The sequence below is a fragment of the Aquarana catesbeiana genome, linkage group LG03 (assembly GCF_042186555.1).
Source record: "Aquarana catesbeiana isolate 2022-GZ linkage group LG03, ASM4218655v1, whole genome shotgun sequence".
Classification (NCBI taxonomy): domain Eukaryota; kingdom Metazoa; phylum Chordata; class Amphibia; order Anura; family Ranidae; genus Aquarana; species Aquarana catesbeiana.
Genome location: NC_133326.1, coordinates 552935549 through 552955089, shown reverse-complemented (window position 1 = coordinate 552955089; position 19541 = coordinate 552935549). Strand labels below are relative to the sequence as shown.

At 43.9% G+C, this 19541-nt stretch overlaps 1 protein-coding gene across 1 annotated transcript in view; it reads left to right on the top strand.

The window, feature by feature from the left end:
- FOXM1 (forkhead box M1) overlaps positions 1–19245 on the top strand; it is a 37750-nt gene extending 18505 nt beyond the window's left edge. Inside the window, exons 5-9 of the mRNA XM_073621676.1 lie at positions 2253–2381; positions 4593–4628; positions 6266–6323; positions 14891–15060; positions 15169–19245. Coding sequence (XP_073477777.1) covers positions 2253–2381; positions 4593–4628; positions 6266–6323; positions 14891–15060; positions 15169–15957 — 1182 coding nt within the window. The 3' untranslated portion in view covers positions 15958–19245. The remainder of the gene's footprint in view (positions 1–2252; positions 2382–4592; positions 4629–6265; positions 6324–14890; positions 15061–15168) is intronic.
- The last annotated feature ends 296 nt before the right edge of the window (positions 19246–19541 follow it).

Sequence of the window (19541 nt, the reverse complement as noted above, 5' to 3'; positions counted from 1 at the left end):
CAGCCTTACGGCCAGTAAGGAGGCTAGAATACTTTGGTCTGGTCTTAGAAACAGTCCAAGAAAAGGGTTTTTTTTTTTTTTTTTGCCTCAGACAAAGGTCAGGGCTATAAGAGATCTGCTCCGTGTGGTCAAGGGAAAGAAGGATCCCTCCATTCGCCTTTGCATGAGGTTGCTAGGGAAAATGGTGGCTTAATTCGAACCTATGCCCAATTTCATTTGAGACTGTTGCAAAACAGTACTCTGTCTGCTTGGAACAAAAGGGTCCAAGCCTTGGACTACCCAATGTATCTGCTCCAAAAAGTACGCCAGAGTCTCAATTGGTGGCTGATAACCAGAAATTTGCAGAAGAGAAAATCCTTCATGCCGGTAGCCTGAAAGGTAGTAACAAAGGATGCCAGCCTCTTGGGCTGGGGAGCGGTTCTGGAGGAAGCCACTGTCCAAGGGAAGTGGTCAGAGACCGAAAAAGCCTTGTCCATCAACATTCTAGAGACTCGGGCTGCGTGCCTGGCTCTAATATCGTGGACTTTCAGGTTGCAGGGTTGTCCTGTCAGGATACAATCTGACAATGCCACAGCTGTCTTCATTCCAGGGGTGGAGAATTGGCAGGCAGACTTCTTGAGCTCCCAACAGTTGTCCCCGGGGGAATAGTCCCTACATCCCGAGGTTTTTTCAGCCATATGCCAAAAGTGGGGTACCCCGGACATAGATTTATTGGCATCCAGGTTCAACAAAAAGTTGGACAGCTTTGTGTCACGGACAAAGGATTCGCTTGCATTTGGGACAGATGCACTAGTGACCACTTGGGATCATTTTTTACTGATTTATGCATTATGTCTCCCTGCCTCCATTTTTCCCAGAGCCTCACTCTGTGGAAGAAAAATTGTTGCATTCTCTCGATGTGGTGAGAGCTGTCAGGGTCTATCTGAGGGTGACAGCTCAGTTAAGGAAGACTGATGCTTTGTTTGTGCTGCCAGATGGGCCCAGAAAAGGGCAGGCAGCGTCAAAATCGACTATTTCCCAGTGGATTCGTCAGGTTGTAATTCAGGCTTATGGATTGAAAAGAAGGGTTCCACCTTTTCAAATCAGAGCGCACTCTACCAGGGGAGTAAGTGCTTCATGGGCAGTGCGTCACCAGGCCTCTATGGCTCAGGTTTGGTCGTCAGTACATACATTTACAAAATTTTACCAGATGGATGTAAAGACGGCAGGAGGATGCCACTTTTGGGCGCAGTGTGCTGCAGGCAGCATTATAGGTCCTCACGTCTGAGGCCGGCCTGCTTTGATATGTCTCCCCCTCCCCTCAAGGGCATTGCTTTGGGACATCCCACATAGTAATTTCTATGGCTGCTCTGTGTCCCGTGATGTATGATAAAGAAAATTAGGATTTTTAATACAGCTTACTTGTAAAATCCTTTTCTTGGAGTACATCACGGGACACGGAGGTCCCTCCCCTCTTGCTGGGATATACATTGCTTTGCTACAAAACTGGGGGACTTCCTATCTTTGGGTGTGCCAGTGTCCATTCACCTATAGGTGGCGTATAACCACATAGTAATTTACTATGGGTGCTCTGTGTCCCGTGATGTACTCCAAGAAAAGGATTTTACAGGTAAGCTGTATTAAAAATCCTATGTAATTTTTTATTTTTTTTATTTTTAATTTTTTTTTGTTTTTTAAAGTGTATTTTTTTCCAAAAAAAGTTGCGTTTGAAAGACTGCTGCACAAATACAGTGTGACAAAAATTGCAACGATCACCATTTTATTCTCTAGGGTCTAGTGTATATAATGTTTGGGGATTCTAAGTAAAAATGAATAGTAAAAAATAATAATTTAAACAAAGTTCCAGAAAAGGCTGGTCAGCGAGTGGTTAAACAAAACCGGTTAATAGGAAAACATGTAGTCCTTTGTCCTCCTAAAGATGCTGCCTGGTTGTAATGCTCACCCAGGATAAGTTGTGCAGCAAGTAAAGGCTGATGAAAAACAAGATAGTCGGGAGGAATAACTTTAGCCTACCCTAATTCCACCTGCTGGTCACTCCCAGAATAGCCATTTTTGGCAAATGATGTAGGCGTCTTGAGTTGTCCTATTAAAAATCACACTCCACCCAAAACTGCTATCTGCTGTGAACAATGGTTTCTTCCTACTCTGGGACTTGAGTGGTGACACCTTCAGTATCTTGCAAGTTGCCAGATGCCCTGCATCCACAGTTATCTGAAATGGATATCCCTGAATCTATTATTGTCTTCCCACAGAATTCCATCCGACACAACCTCTCCCTACATGACATGTTTGTGCGTGAAAGCCCTTCCAACAATAAAATCTCTTACTGGACCATCCACCCCCAGGCGAATCGCTGCCTGACCCTTGACCAGGTCTTCAAGGTGAGCTTCACAAAAACCCTTCTGACATTGGAATGAAGTAGAGCTGTAGCATAAAATTAAGTCAACTAAAAAAAATTCTTACCCTGTAAAAGGGAGTTTATACTTGTTTGTCCTGCCATCCATGCCTCCGAGCTTCCCTCTGTCAGTCACACACTCGACTCTTAATCAGTCCACACACTTCATGTGTCAGATGTGTATATTTCCTCTGTCAGCATAGCTCTGCAAAGCAGTCAAGTTCGGAGGCACAGACGACGGGGTGGGTAAGTGTAAAGGAAGAGTACCTCTTCATCTTTTATAGGAAATGTCCTCTCGCTCACTAGTAATGTTAATTCTACCTCTTTCTTAAACTTAATTGTTTAACCATTGTTAAAGGGCCAGGCAATGTATTCATGTCTCACTGCTCTGGGCCCACCCATTCTAACTGAATATTGAAAGGGAGGTTGCAAAATACATGATCCCCCTGACAACCCAGATGAGCTTGACTTTGGTTAAAGCTGAAATACAGACTTCCCTTCAGTCTTCACATACAGATGCCTCTCCTGTACCGAAATAGCTTACTCTGATTGCACTGCAAAACTGAGCTTCTCAGTGTGCATTAGAAGCTGCTGCAATTCCTTTTTAAAAGACATCCAGCATCATTTTAGCTCTTTCCTCTCCACCTTTTAATTCTCCCTTGCCCACCTCTTTCATTCATTGGATTGCAGTTCTTTCAATCGTGGAGGCTTAGTGTCGCATGTGGGCATCACCTAGGGCAATCTGCATGCAAATACATCCTTCCTAAAAATGCCCACTCTTCCAGACTGACCTCCTCCTATGAAGGCATTTTAATATTTGCATGACCCCTACCAAGAGCCAGCCCACCATATGTATTGGGGTCAAGGACCCTTGAGAGGATTACTGAGGCAGGATGCTACAACGGGCTCAGGAGTACTCTGCTGTCCCTCCCAAGAGCCAGATCTGCCTGCATTGCATAGAGAAGCACAGAGAGCCAGTGATGACATTGCATCTAAAATACAGTATGTTATTAAAATCGGTTTTTATTAAAAAAACTTTTTTGCATGCTAATGGGGGATCAGGGAAGGCAACATTTTTAGAAGATTAAACTTCTTCAGCTTTAGGCTCGCATTCCATTGAGTGGTCTAGTCTGTTAACTGGATGATGTTAGTAAGAGCCCTTTCACACTGGGGCGGTTTGCAGGCGCTATTGCGCTAATAATAGCGCCTGCAAACCGTCCCGAAAGTGCCGCTGCTTTCATTCCAGTGTGAAAGCCCCGAGGGCTTTCACACTGGAGCGATGCGCTGGCAGGACGGTAAAAAAAAGTCCTGCTAGCAGCATCTTCGGAGCGGTGAAGGAGCGGAGTGTATACCGCTCCTGCCCATTGAAATCAATGGGTCGGCGCGGCTATACCGCCGGCAAACTGCCTCTGCAGAGGCGCTTTGCGGTGGTATTTAACCCTTTCTCGCTAGCGGCCGAATACCGACGGTAAAACGCCGCTAATAATAGCGGCGTTTTACCGCCGATCCCGCCCCAGTGTGAAAGGGCTCTAAGAGACTGATTTTATTTGATGCTTGGAGTTTGTTTGTTTTTTTTATACCTAATTCTGTATATCTGAAGTAGGACCAAAAGTTCACATATACTAAAGTGTTTGTCAATCCAGAAATGTTTTTGTCCAGTTTTGGATGTAATGGGGAAGGATCAAAACTCCTGCCAGATATTTTAAATTTGGACTCCATTACAGAGATTTTTCCTCACTTCCTGTCCTGCTGACAAGGGTTTTACCAGATGGGAATTAAGAGACAATCTGCAACAGGGCCAGACAAAACTGAGAAATATTCTAGCCTTCTCCCTACTCTTGTAAGGGAAAGCATTTTTATTTCTGTTACTGTTGGAGAGCTCCTGTCTGGTAAAACGTCAGCAGGACAGGAAGTAAGGGGAAATCTTTCCAATGGAGCCCTGGATAGCAGTGAAAACCTGACAGGGGCTCCAATCCTTGCCAACTGCATCCAAAGCTAAGAAATAGAATTTTGCTTGGAAGTTCACTTTAGCATGTCTGTAAAATTGGTCACATTTAGAATGATTACATTTCACCCAATACTGTTTCATGAATTCAGTCTTTGGCTTGCTGCTAGATGAGCGCTTTTGCAGTGGTTTTGTTAACCTTTCTGAATATTGTTTTTTAAATGGCTCAATGTCCGCACTGAACTCCCGCAGGCCTCCAGTTCCACGCAATCTGTGTGCAGCGAACCTGTAAGTATCTGTGTGTTTTTGTAAATGCTCTGTTACATTGTATTTATTGTCCTTTTTCTAAGTGTAGGCCTGGTTGTTGACAGCTGCCCTAGAAGCAGTGGGGAGACACTGAAAAGATTAATATAATTGGGTGGGGGCGGTAATTGCAACAATATTGTCACTTTTTACATGGGCAAGGTGGTAGCTGGAAAATGTGGTTCCAATGTATCCATTGACTCCATGGTAACTTTTTAAACTTGGTACTTTCTGTATTAGAAAATCTTTTTGAACCCATACATATATTTTTAGTCCTTATTTTTCTGGTTGCCGTTACTTCAGCTTACAGAGTCTCAGAATTGGCTGCTCTTTCCTGTAAGAAACCGTTCCTGGTACTCCACCCTGAAAAGGGGTCTTTACAACCTTAGTCATCCTTTTTTACCTAAGGTGGTTTCTTCATGCCATCTCAACCAGAACGTTGTGCTGCCATCCTTCTGTCCGAAGCCTCAGACGTTGGTCAAAGTCCTTGAATTTGGTTCATGCTATTGGGTTTTACTTGAAGTAGACTTCTGCGATTTGTCACTCTGATTCAGTCTTTGTGCTTTCTGAAGGCCCAAGGAAGGGTCATGCTGCTTTCAAATCTACCTTCCCTCAGCTTGTTTCTCAAACTTATTGTCTAAAAGGGAAAGTTCCACCATTTTTCGCCAACGCCTTTATTTTACCAGGCATGTCAGTGCTTCCTAGGCTATTCGTCATTAGACTTCGGTAGCTCCGTTTTTAAAGCTGCTACCTGGTCTTTGGTGCATACTTAGACCCCTTTCACACCGAGCCGCCTATTGCGTCGGCGGTAAAACGGCGCTAGCAGCCGAGAGGTTTAAAACCGCCCGCAATAGCGGCATTTTGCCGGTGGTATCCCAGCGCTGCCCCATTGATTTAAATTGGGAGCAGCGGTGGAGGAGCAGTAAACACACCGCTCCTTCACCGCTCCAAAGAAGCTGCTGACAGGACTTTTCCTGACTTCCTGCCAGCGCAGCGCTCCGGTGTGAAAGCCCTCGGGCTTTCACACTGGAGACAATGCTGCAGCTGTTTGAGGGCGGATTGCAGGCGCTATTTTTAACGCTATAGCGCCTGCAAAACACCCTCGGTGTGAAATGGGTCTTACTGTGTGTATGCTGAGGCTGCTACCTTTTAGTCTGAGTATCTTGTAACCTATTCTGCGTTTATTTTTTTGGGGCCTGTTGGCTTGTTACAGCGTTGCCCTCACCCCATATTTAGTGCTTTGGAAGCATTACCATTACATGTTGTAATGGAGATAATTTGTCCTGGGAAGTACGATATTAAAAAAAGGGGGTTTTGGTTTACCTGTGAAATCTTTTTCTTGTATTACATCAGAGGACATAGGAATACCACCCCTCCTGCCTTTGTGGTTTGACTTGCTACAAAAAACTCAAGCCTTGCCTAGGAGGGGGATTCCTGCATTTTGCCACTGCCCAATCACCTGATGGTGGCAGCATAACTCTATCATAATTGAGATCCCTGTGTTTTTTTTTTTTTTTTTTTGGAGGGGGGGGGGGGTTTAATATATTATTAGTATAACGATTGTAAAATACTGTATTTACCCTTGGAATCTTTTAATAACGTGAGATAATTTCCTGTTCCAGAAGAGATCAATCCCAGAACTTAGCAGGAACTCACAGACTACAGTCATTGCTACTAAAGGTAAGTTCTCATTACCATCAACTGGGCTCTTTACCCTAGGTTTCACACCTAGGCATTTTTTTTTATTTTGCAGGAATGCACTACAGTCCATTTAACATGGTTTCCAATGGTACACATTTTATGCGTTTTGCGGCCAGTGCGATTTTTGGAAAGGGTCGGGGAGGGGGCCAGGAAGCCGGCCACCACGTCTTTAACAACCAGACCCCCCACCCCCCCCACCCCACCCCGCATGTTGAGGGCATGCTACCTGGTATGTTTCAGGAAGGGGGGCACTTGCTCTTTCCCTCCCTTGTCCCCTCCCTTTCCTGACCAGCCGGGCTGCATGCTAAGATAAGAGTCTTAGGTCTTCCTTCTTCTTTTTTCTTTCTTTCCTTTTTTTTTTTTTTTTTATTTACATTCAGCTGTCAGCGGGGAACCCCACTGATGACTCACCGTTGAGGACGCGGCAGCCGCCTTCCCAGCCTCTTCCTTAGGAACCAGCTATATACAGTGTGTTTTAAAGAGAAAAAAAAAATGCAAAAACACATCAAGTGCAGCCGCTTAGATGTAAACCTAGCCTTAAGGGGGAGCTGTATTCAATTTATTTATTTTTATTTTTTTTTTCTAATTATAGCAATGTGTTTAACCACTTGACGACCGCCTCACGCCGATTTACGTCGGCAAGGTGGCACGGACAGGCAAAATCACGTACATATACGTGATTTGCCTTCCGCGGGTGGGGGGTCCGATCGGACACCCCCCCCCCCCCCCCGGTGCCCACAGCGATCGGAGATGAGAGGGAGGCCATCCGTTCGTGGCCCCCCCCTCGCGATCGCCGCCGGCCAATCACATCATTCCTTTGCTGCTGTATGCTAAACAGCAGCAAAGGAAATGATGTCATCTCTCCTCGGCTCGGTAATTTCCGTTCCGGCCCGAGGAGAGAAGACAGGTATGTGAGTGCACCAACACACACACACACACACACACACACACACACTAGAACATGCCAGGCACACAAAACACCCCCGACACCCCCCCCCCCCCCCGAATCAACACCATCTCCCCCCCGTCACAAACTGACACCAGCGTTTTTTTTTGTTTTTTTTGGGTTTTTTTTTCTGATTACTGCATTGGTGTCAGTTTGTGACAGTTACAGTGTTGGGACAGTTAGTATTACCCCCCTGTAGGTCTAGGATCCCCCCCTAATAAAGTTTTAACCCCTTGATCACCCCCTGTCACCAGTGTCGCTAAGCGATCATTTTTCTGATCGCTGTATTAGTGTTGCTGGTGACGCTAGTTAGGGACCTAAATATTTAGGTTCGCCGTCAGCGTTTTATAGCGACAGGGACCCCCATATACTACCGAATAAATGTTTTAACCCCTTGATGGCCCCCTAGTTAACCCTTTCACCACTGATCACCGTATAACTGTTACAGGTGACGCTGGTTAGTTTGTTTATTTTTTATAGTGTCAGGGCACCCGCCGTTTATTACCGAATAAAGGTTTAGCCCCCTGATCGCCCGGCGGTGATATGCGTCGCCCCAGGCAGCGTCAGGTTAGCGCCAGTACCGCTAACACCCACGCACGCAGCATACGCCTCCCTTAGTGGTATAGTATCTGTACGGATCAATATCTGATCCGATCAGATCTATACTAGCGTCCCCAGCAGTTTAGGGTTCCCAAAAACGCAGTGTTAGCGGGATCAGCCCAGATACCTGCTAGCACCTGCGTTTTGCCCCTTCGCCCGGCCCAGCCCAAGTGCAGTATCGATCGATCACTGTCACTTACAAAACACTAAACGCATAACTGCAGCGTTCGCAGAGTCAGGCCTGATCCCTGCGATCGCTAACAGTTTTTTTTTGGTAGCATTTTGGTGAACTGGCAAGCACCAGCCCCAGGCAGCGTCAGGTTAGCGCCAGTAGCGCTAACACCCACGCACGCACCGTACAGCTCCCTTAGTGGTATAGTATCTGATCGGATCAATATCTGATCTGATCAGATCTATACTAGCGTCCCCAGCAGTTTAGGGTTCCCAAAAACGCAGTGTTAGCGGGATCAGCCCAGATACCTGCTAGCACCTGCGTTTTGCCCCTCCGCCCGGCCCAGCCCACCCAAGTGCAGTATCGATCGATCACTGACACTTACAAAACACAACGCATAACTGCAGCATTCGCAGAGTCAGGCCTGATCCCTGCGATCGCTAACAGTTTTTTTGGTAGCTTTTTATTGAACTGGCAAGCGCCAGCGGCCTAGTACACCCCGGTCGTAGTCAAACCAGCACTGCAGTAACACTTCGTGACGTGGCGAGTCCCATAAGTGCAGTTCAAGCTGGTGAGGTGGCAAGCACAAGTAGTGTCCCGCTGCCACCAAGAAGACAAACACAGGCCCGTCGTGCCCATAATGCCCTTCCTGCTGCATTCGCCAATCCTAATTGGGAACCCACCACTTCTGCAGCGCCCGTACTTCCCCCATTCACATCCCCAACCAAATGCAGTCGGCTGCATGAGAGGCATTTTCTTTATGTCCTCCCGAGTACCCCAACCCAACGAATCCCCCCCAAAAAAGATGTCATGTCTGCAGCAAGCGCGAATATAGGCGTGACACCCTCTATTATTGTCCCTCCTGTCCTGACAATCCTGGTCTTTGCATTGGTGAATGTTTTGAACGCTACCATTCATTAGTTGAGTATTAGCGTAGGGTACAGCATTGCACAGACTAGACACACTTTCACAGGGTCTCCCAAGATGCCATTGCATTTTGAGAGACCCGAACCTGGAACCGGTTACCGTTTTATAAAAGTTAGTTACAAAAAAAGTGTAAAAAAAAAAAAAAAAATTTATATAAAATAAAAAAAAATAGTTGTCGTTTTATTGTTCTCTCTCTCTCTCTCTCTCTCTCTATTCTCTCTCTCTTGTTCTGCTCTTTTTTACTGTATTCTATTCTGCAATGTTTTATTGTTATTATGTTTTATCAGGTTTGCTTTTCAGGTATGCAATTTTTTATACTTTACCGTTTACTGTGCTTTATTGTTAACCATTTTTTTGTCTTCAGGTACGCCATTCACGACTTTGAATGGTTATACCAGAATGATGCCTGCAGGTTTAGGTATCATCTTGGTATCATTCTTTTCAGCCAGCGGTCGGCTTTCATGTAAAAGCAATCCTAGCGGCTAATTAGCCTCTAGACTGCTTTTACAAGCCGTGGGAGGGAATGCCCCATCCCCCCCCCCCACCGTCTTCCGTGTTTTTCTCTGGCTCTCCTGTCTCAACAGGGAACCTGAGAATGCAGCCGGTGATTCAGCCAGCTGACCATAGAGCTGATCAGAGACCAGAGTGGCTCCAAACATCTCTATGGCCTAAGAAACCGGAAGCTACGAGCATTTTATGACTTAGATTTCGCCAGATGTAAATAGCGCCATTGGGAAATTGGGGAAGCATTTTATCACACCGATCTTGGTGTCATCAGATGCTTTGAGGGCAGAGGAGAGATCTAGGGTCTAATAGACCCCAATTTTTTCAAAAAAGAGTACCTGTCACTACCTATTGCTATCATAGGGGATATTTACATTCCCCGAGATAACAATAAAAATGATTAAAAAAAAAAAATGAAAGGAACAGTTTAAAAATAAGATAAAAAAGCAAAAAAATAATAAAGAAAAAAGAAAAAAAAAAAAGCACCCCTGTCGCCCCCTGCTCTCGCGCTAAGGCGAACGCAAGCGGCGGTCTGTCGTCAAACGTAAACAGCAATTGCACCATGCATGTGAGGTATCGCCGCGAAGGTCAGATCGAGGGCAGTAATTTTTGCAGTAGACCTCCTCTGTAAATCTAAAGTGGTAACCTGTAAAGGCTTTTAAAAATGTATTTATTTTGTTGCCACTGCACGTTTGTGCGCAATTTTAAAGCATGTCATGTTTGGTATCCATGTACTCGGCCTAAGATCATCTTTTTTATTTCATCAAACATTTGGGCAATATAATGTGTTTTAGTGAATTAAAATTTAAAAAAGTGTGTTTTTTCCCCAAAAAATGCGTTTGAAAAATTGCTGCGCAAATACTGTGTGAAAAAAAAATGAAACACCCACCATTTTAATCTGTAGGGCATTTGCTTTAAAAAAAAATATAATGTTTGGGGGTTCAAAGTAATTTTTTTGCAAAAAAAAATAACTTTTTCATGTAAACAATGAGTGTCAGAAAGGGCTTTGTCTTCAAGTGGTTAGAAGAGTTGGTGATGTGTGACATAAGCTTCTAAATGTTGTGCATAAAATGCCAGGACAGTTCAAATGACCCCATTTTGGAAAGTAGACAATGTAGTAAATGTTGTGCATAAAATGCCAGGACCCCCAAATGACCCCATTTTGGAAAGTAGACACCCCAAGCTATTTGCTGAGAGGCATGTCGAGTCCATGGAATATTTTATATTGCGACACAAGTTGCGGGAAAGAGACAAATTTTTTTTATATTTTTTTTTTTTTTTGCACAAAGTTGTCACTAAATGATATATTGCTCAAACATGCCATGGGAATATGTGAAATTACACCCCAAAATACATTCTGCTGCTTCTCCTGAGTACGGGGATACCACATGTGTGAGACTTTTTGGGAGCCTAGTCGCGTACGGGACCCCGAAAACCAAGCACCGCCTTCAGGCTTTCTAAGGGCGTGAATTTTTGATTTCACTCTTCACTGCCTATCACAGTTTCGGAGGCCATGGAAAGCCCAGGTGGCACAAAACCCCCCCCAAATGACCCCATTTTGGAAAGTAGACACCCAAAGCTATTTGCTGAGAGGTATAGTGAGTATTTTGCAGACCTCACTTTTTGTCACAAAGTTTTGAAAATTGAAAAAAGAAAAGAAAAAAAGTTTTTTTTCTTGTCTTTCTTCATTTTCAAAAACAAATGAGAGCTGCAAAATACTCACCATGCCTCTCAGCAAATAGCTTGGGGTGTCTACTTTCCAAAATGGGGTCATTTGGGGGGGTTTTGTGCCACCTGGGCATTCCATGGCCTCCGAAACTGTGATAGGCAGTGAAGAGTGAAATCAAAAATTTACACCCTTAGAAATCCTGAAGGCGGTGCTTGGTTTTCGGGGCCCCGTACGCGGCTAAGCTCCCAAAAAGTCCCACACATGTGGTATCCCCATACTCAGGAGAAGCAGCTGAATGTATTTTGGGGTGCAATTCCACATAGGCCCATGACCTGTGTGAGCAATATATCATTTAGTGACAACTTTTTGTAAATATTTTTTTTTTTTGTCATTATTCAATCACTTGGGACAAAAAAAAATAAATATTCAATGGGTTCAACATGCCTCTCAGCAATTTCCTTGGGGTGTCTACTTTCCAAAATGGGGTCATTTGGGGGGGGGTTTGTACTGCCCTGCCATTTTAGCACCTCAAGAAATGACATAGGCAGTCATAAACTAAAAGCTGTGTAAATTACAGAAAATGTACCCTAGTTTGTAGACGCTATAACTTTTGCGCAAACCAATAAATATACGCTTATTGACATTTTTTTTTACCAAAGACATGTGGCAGAATACATTTTGGCCTAAATGTATGACTAAAATTTAGTTTATTGGATTTTTTTTATAACAAAAAGTAGAAAATATCTTTTTTTTTTTTCAAAATTTTCGGTCTTTTTCCGTTTATAGCGCAAAGAATAAAAACTGCAGAGGTGATCAAATACCATCAAAAGACAGCTCTATTTGTGGGAAGAAAAGGACGCAAATTTCGTTTGGGTACAGCATTGCATGACCGTGCAATTAGCAGTTAAAGCGACGCAGTGCCAAATTGGAAAAAGACCTCTGGTCCTTAGGCAGCATAATGGTCCGGGGCTCAAGTGGTTAACCTTTTAAAAATCACACTTTGTTTTTGTAAATTGATGTACAGTGGGGACCCCTTAAATTTTTCACTTTGTTATATTGCAGCCATTTGTTAAAATCATTTTAAGTTAATTTTTTTTCCTCATTAATGTAAACACAGCACCCCATATTGACAGAAAAACAGAATTGACATTTTTGCAGATTTATTTAAAAAAAAAAAAAAAAAAAACTGAAATATCACATGGTCCTACGTATTCAGACCCTTTGCTTTGACACTCATATATTTAACTCAGGTGCTGTCCATTTCTTCTGATCATCCTTGAGATGGTTCTACACCTTCATTTGAGTCCAGCTGTGTTTGATTATACTGATTGGACTTGATTAGGAAAGCCACACACCTGTCTATATAAGACCTTACAGCTCACAGTGCATATCAGAGCAAATGAGAATCACGAGGTCAAAGGAACTGCCTGAAGAGCTCAGAGACAGAATTGTGGCAAGGCACAGATCTGGCCAAGGTTACAAAAAAATTTCTGCTGCACTTAAGGTTCCTAAGAGCACAGTGGCCTCCATAATCCTTAAATGGAAGATGTTTGGGAAGACCAGAACCCTTCCTAGAGCTGGCCATCCAGCCAAACTGAGCTATCGGGGGAGAAGAGCCTTGGTGAGAGAGGTAAGGAAGAACCTAAAGACCACTGTGGCTGAGCTCCAGAGATGCAGTCGGGAGATGGGAGAAAGTTGTAGAAAGTCAACCATCACTGCAGCTTTATGGCAGAGTGGCCCGACGGAAGCCTCTCCTCAGTGCAAGACACATGAAAGCCCACATGGAGTTTGCTAAAAAATAAAAAACCACCTGAAGGACTCCAAGATGGTGAGAAATAAGATTCTCTGGTCTGATGAGACCAAGAGAGAACTTTTTGGCCTTAATTCTAAGTTGTATGTGTGGAGTAAACCAGGCACTGCTCATCACCTGTCCAATACAGTCCCAACAGTGAAGCATGGTGGTGGCAGCATCATGTTGTGGGGGTGTTTTTCAGCTGCAGGGACAGGACGACTGGTTGCAATCGAGGGAAAGATTAATGCGGCCAAGTACAGGGATATCCTGGACGAAAACCTTCTCCAGAGTGCTCAGGACCTCAGACTGGGCCGTAGGTTTACCTTCCAACAAGACAGTGACCCTAAGCACACAGCTAAAATAACGAAGGAGTGGCTTCACAACAGCTCCGTGACTGTTCTTGAATGGCCCAGCCAGAGCCCTGACTTAAACCCAATTTGAGCATCTCTGGAGAGACCTAAAAATGGCTGTCCACCAATGTTTACTATCCAACCTGACAGAACTGGAGAGGATCTGCAAGGAGGAATGGCAGAGGATCCCCAAATCCAGGTGTGAAAAACTTGTTGCTACTAAATACTGAGAAAAGGGTCTGAATACTTGGGACCATGTGATATTTCAGTTTTTCTTTTTTAATAAATCTGCAAAAAATGTCAACAATTCTGTATTTTTCTGTCAATATGGAGTGCTGTGTGTACATTAATGAGGAAAAAAATTAACTAAAATGATTTTAACAAATGACTGCAATATAACAAAGACTGAAAAATTTAAGGGGGTCTGAATACTTTCCGCCCCACTGTATGTGAGGGTGGGCATTTATCATATTTTACACATTTATATACAGTTTCTACTTCTTAGTCCTACGGTTTTGTGACTTATAATGTAGTCTTTGCAAGTATGCTAAATTATAAAGATAGCCATTACAGGGAGATTCGCTTAATCTATGTATATAATTGTTTATACAAGTACCGGTATGTAATGTACAAATCATGTCAAGAATTGCAGTAAATATTTTATAAATACTCCAAATTTGTACAGAAAATATCGCCCCATCTCCAGTAATTGTCTAAAATGACTATATATACCTTGTTTTAGAGTGTAAAGCTTAGCGAATAGCCTGCAGTCACGATTTGGCAGGGACTACCGCATTCTGACAGTTGCTTGTGTCGGCTGTCCAAATACAATGTCCAACAAGAGATTCGTCCATCTGCTTGGCTTAATGTGAATTGGTTAGATTTTTTTGTTTCAGCCTGCATGCTAAACAAAAACAACCTAATGGTGTATGGCCAGCTTAACACACAAAAACAGATCTGATACAATCTGTCAGTAACATTAACAAAGCAGTTTTTTGTTTTTCTGAGTACTCCTATAATGGTTTTATTACCTATTGAGCATGCCAGTCGATCTGTTCTCTTCTTTTTCCTCTTCATATAACAGGATGATAATGCTGTTCTTTCTGCAGTGATATCGGACAATGTTGTCACCCTGTGGACAGGATAGTCTTAGATGAACATGTGAATTACAACTATACCAAGCTTTGTGCTGGCAGCTTGCTGCAGATCTAGACTGCTGCTCTGACACGTATAGTCTATCTCTGGCAGTCCAGCACACTATGTGCTCAGTACTTCAATGAACATTTATGCTCCCCAAGCAGCATTGTTGAATAGGGTGCTGTGTAGAGGCAAGTCGGACCAGATTTCTGGCATCCTTCTAGCACAGGATAGTCCTCCATATATATAGCCCCCAATATACTGTACTTTTTTTAATGTGATTTATGTCCCCAACTTTGATAATATTAGAAACATAAAAGAGTGATGGAAAAAAAAGACCAAGGGTCCATCAAGTCTGTCCTTCCTCTTGCAACCCTTTTAATGCTTAGACAAAAAATGCCTATAGTATCGAAATCATACAAAATGTCCTTTTTTCTCCTACTTTAAAGCTCCAGAGAGAAAGATGAAGCCTCTGCTGCCTCGGATTGACTCCTATCTTATCCCAATCCAGTTTCCTGTTGCTCAATCTGTCTTGTTAACCCCCATGGAGGCTTTCAGTGCTGATCCCGGACCATTTGATGGAGTGCACTTCAGCAAACGTGTCAAGATCGCTCCCAAGGTTAGAGCAGTGTGAATGGATGAGCTCTTCCCCCCCCCCCCCCCCCCCTCCTCTCCCTCTTATTTAGCAGAACTGTTTGTGACCCATGGCTCCCAACATTTCTTTCAGATTCCACAGGAGACTGAGGAACCTCCTCCTTTGGCCCAAGCAATGGAAGTTAAGGCTCAGTCGGAGCTGGTAGATATTAAGACTCCGCCTCCTATCCAGTACAAAAAAGCGAGTGGATCGCGAAGGAAACAGCAGCTGGTCACCCCGCATTCTCAGGAACCAGAGTTAGTCCTTCCTGACTGCAGTGCATCTGATTCCGGCCTGGACACAGATTTTTCCTTCCTGCAGGACACACAGGCACAAGACGGCCCCTCACAGATCACACAGGATGAGGATTATGCTTTTAAAACTCCTATTAAGGAGAGACTGAAGCCTTCTTCCTCTTCAACTCCCAGTAAACCTCTGGGTGCAAGTACCCTCCCACCGTGGGATTCTGAATCTTCACTTAGTAGAGACCTTCTGCCTGACTTCAGCCCTGTACGAATCCCCTGCAGCACTGCTCTCACCCCCTTTAAGGACAGCTATGGTGCCTTGAGTTTTGGAGAGACTCCTTTTAAAGATCTTCCTATTTTTGGCTCACCCTCAGACCTCCTGGGCACTCTTTCTCCTTCTCCTCAATCAGACACACTGGACACTCCTAAGGGTGTGCGCAAACACAGACGATGTTCCAAGGAGCTGCTCATAGGGAGCTCTGCCAATCGCTCCTTACTGGAGGGTCTTGTGCTGGACACAAAGGACGAGAGTCTTAGTAAGATCCTTCTGGATATCAGCTTTAGCGGCTTGGATGATGACAATGGCATAGGGGGAGACAGCTCATACTTGGGGCAACTTTTATCTGAGCTGAGGTAGAAGAGAGATACCTATATCTCAAAACTACTTTTTTACTTCTATGCTTGGCTTTTTAAAGGGCAAGTCTATCCAAACCGGGTATTTCTGTTTCTGGATCAGCTCCTCCAAGTTTCTATCAGTTTTGCATTAATACTGAATAGTTTACCATCCCACTGATTTATACCTCTCAGCCTGCTAGGTCCTCTGCTGTATCCACCTCCCAGCTGCAGGTGCCTGCTACCTCCAGGATTCATCATTGCCCAAACTAACTTGTGTAATACAAACGAGAAGCCACACTCTACTAAGCTAAATAGCTTAAAAACTTTATTGATCAGCAGGAATTAGGGAGCTGCACATGCGCTTGCACCTGCTCATGCATTTCCCCACCCACTGGTAATTGATTGCTGTACAATTAAGCCCCAGTAAGGGGGCAAAAGGCGTCAGAGGCAGACATGAGTGAAGTGTCCTCATTCCTGCTGGATCAAAAAAGTTGTTTTTAAGCTATGCAATCTAGTGTTTTGCGGTTTCATGCTTGTATGCCTAGGCAGAGCCAGGAATGCCCACAAGATCTCTATGTAGAGTCCAAAAACATAGTCAGCCATTGCTGGGCTCTCCTCCTGAAAACGCTTTAATTTGCTGTCATGCTGTCCTTTTTGGGTCCAATACTTGCAGTCCCTGACCTGGGACAAGTATGTGGACAAGAACACCTTACTCCCTAATTTGTACACTTGTTTTGGGTTGATGACTCTTGAAGCTAGACTATCAGAAAAAGGGCCAGGCAACTGTCCTTTTCAGGAGGAGGCCCTGTATTTTTCTTGTGACCAGTTTAGTTTATCATTCAACATACCAAGGCATTTAGCCTGCAGCAGTAGCTCCTAGATTTCCTTGTCAAGAATTCTTCTGTATCATAGTTGGTAATTCATAAGCATTGGTTATCTGCAACAAGAAAATGAGTGGAGAGGACAGCATGAGAATGCCAAATGTGCAGATTTGTGGGTGTTCAATGTCTCTGTACTTTCATTGATTTTGCCAAAAGCAGCTTTGGGTGGGATTTCAGAGATGGCTGGAACTATTTTCTAGTTTATAGAGATAAGAGATATTTATATTCGTTTAGCAATTATTGCTTATTAAACTTCTGTGGCCATAATGCTGAAAAGGTTCAATCAGTATCCTAATTGCTTTAGGGTCCTGCAGCAAAATTGCAACAGCAATGTATAATTGCAAAGTTGTAACAGCTATTGTCAAGAGCTGGTTGTGGAAATATACTCTAATTTTTTTTCTTCTACATGTGTAGCAAGATAACAGAAAATCATATGGAAATCTCTTCTTCTCTGACAATGCTAAAACCGCGCAATTGACAGTGCAAAGTTTTGCTTTGGTTCCTTTGTAAACCTCTGACTTTCCAGCTGAAAGCTAGAGAGTCAGTGATCAATACTATATCCTATACACTGATTAGCCATACCATTATTATCACCTGCCATAATCTGTCAAGATATGGACTCCACTAGACGTTTGAAGGTATGCTGTGGTATCTGGAACCAAGCCATATGCAGCAAAATCCTTTAAAGGAGAAGTGTAACAGGGGTCAGCAACCTGTAGATCGCAATCTATCAGTAGATCGCAGACAGGTGACTGGTAGATCGTGGTCTGGGCTTGCTGACCCACCATTCCAGAGCATCAAACAGAGTTCAATGCAGAGGGACTACTTGTAAAGTTGGAGCTGTAGTAGGGAGCAAGAGCCACATTAGCTGAACAACAAGGCCAAGGATAAATCCAAGGGAAAACCAAGCTTAACTTACCGACCAGCCTGCAGACAACCAAATAACCTGTCTAACAGTATGCGTTAAAAGCAGGGGTTTAGTCTGCACACATTTGCAAATGCATGCGTAAGCCACAGAGCCTCGTCACGGCACCCTTGTATCTGTGGTACCTAACACTAATTTATAAGTGTCCCCACAGTGGAGGCACATGCATTCTGATAGATGGGTAAGAGCAGGTGGACTGAAGGGGAGCCACCCCTTCTTTAAAGGTTTTTGGTCAGGCAATGCGTTGACACCTTTGCAGCCATTGTGCTATATGCTGGGTGTTCAGTATGCCCCTGTACCTTTTTAACCACTTTAATAGCGGGCCTATTCTGGCACTCCTCTCCTACATGTAAAAATCATCCTTTTTTTTTGCTAGAAATTTACTCAGAACCCCCAAACATTATATATGTTTTTTTTTTTAGCAGACACCCTAGGGAATAAAATGGTGGTCATTGCAACTTTTTGCACGGTATTTGCACAATAATTTTTCAAACGCCTTCATTTAAAAAAAAAAAAAAAAAAAAAGTTTCATGAAATTTTTTTTGGGAAAAAAATGGTTTTATGAATTAAAAAAATAACAAAACAGTAAAGTTAGCCCAATTTTTTTGTATAATGTGAAAGATGTTACGCCGAGTAAATAGATACTTAACATGTCACGCTTTAAAATTGCGCACACTCATGGAATGGCACCAAACTTAGGTACTAAAAAATCTCCATAGGCGACGCTTTGAAAATTTTTACAGGTTACCAATTTAGAGTTATAGAGGAGGTCTAGTGCTAGAATTGTTGCACATGCTCTAACGCACGCGGCGATACCTCACGTGTGGTTTGAACGGAGTTTACGGGCGGAACTTACAGCGTTTGTGGGTGGGACTTACATGTGCGTTCGCTTCTGAATGCGAGCTACCGGGGAGAGGGGCGTTTTTTTTTTATTTTTATTTTTTTTTTTTTTACACCTTTATTCCTATTACAAGGAATGTAAACATCCCTTATAATAGGAATCTAATGTGACAGGTCCTCTTTATGGATAGATGCGGGGTCAATAAGGCCCCACATCTCTCCTCTAGGCTGGAAAGCATGAGATTGAGGGGGAAAAAAATTCACCGATCTCATGCTGACAGCCGCGATCGCGGCTTTGTTTTACTTCCGGGAACCCGGGCGTGACGTCATAATGTCGCGCCTGGGCCTCCGGTCATAGAGATGACTGGTGACCGTCCGGTCACCGGAAATCTCTATCATCTGGCACCGGCCGATTCCTTCTCCGGGCCGCCGATGACGTCCCCTCCCGTCGCCTATAGGAACGATCAAGCGGCGGAACTTATCTTGCACAGAATCGCCGGCTGGAAAGAATATCTGAATGATGCCTGTAGCTGCAGGCATCATTCAGATATCCCCTCACAATGTCAAGGACGTCATATGACGCCCTAAGGTGTTGATGGGTGGCTCCCCTTCAGTCCACCTGCTCTCGCCTTTCCATCAGAATGCATGTGCCTCCACTGTGGGGACACTTATAAGTTAGAGTTAGGTACCACAGATACCAGGGTGCCTTGACGAGGCTCTGTGGCTTACGCATGCATTTGCAAATGTGTGCAGACTAAACCCCTGCTTTTAACACATATTGTTAGACAGGTTATTTGGTTGTCTGCGGGCTGGTCGGTAAGTTAAGCTTGTTTTTTTTTCCCTTAATTTTATCCTTGGCCTTGTTTGTACCTGTTGTTAGCCTTCCAATGCTTCTTACTGCGATAGCCAGCTATAGATGGGAGCAAGTGCTGTGTTTTTTTGTACCACATTAGCCGATGC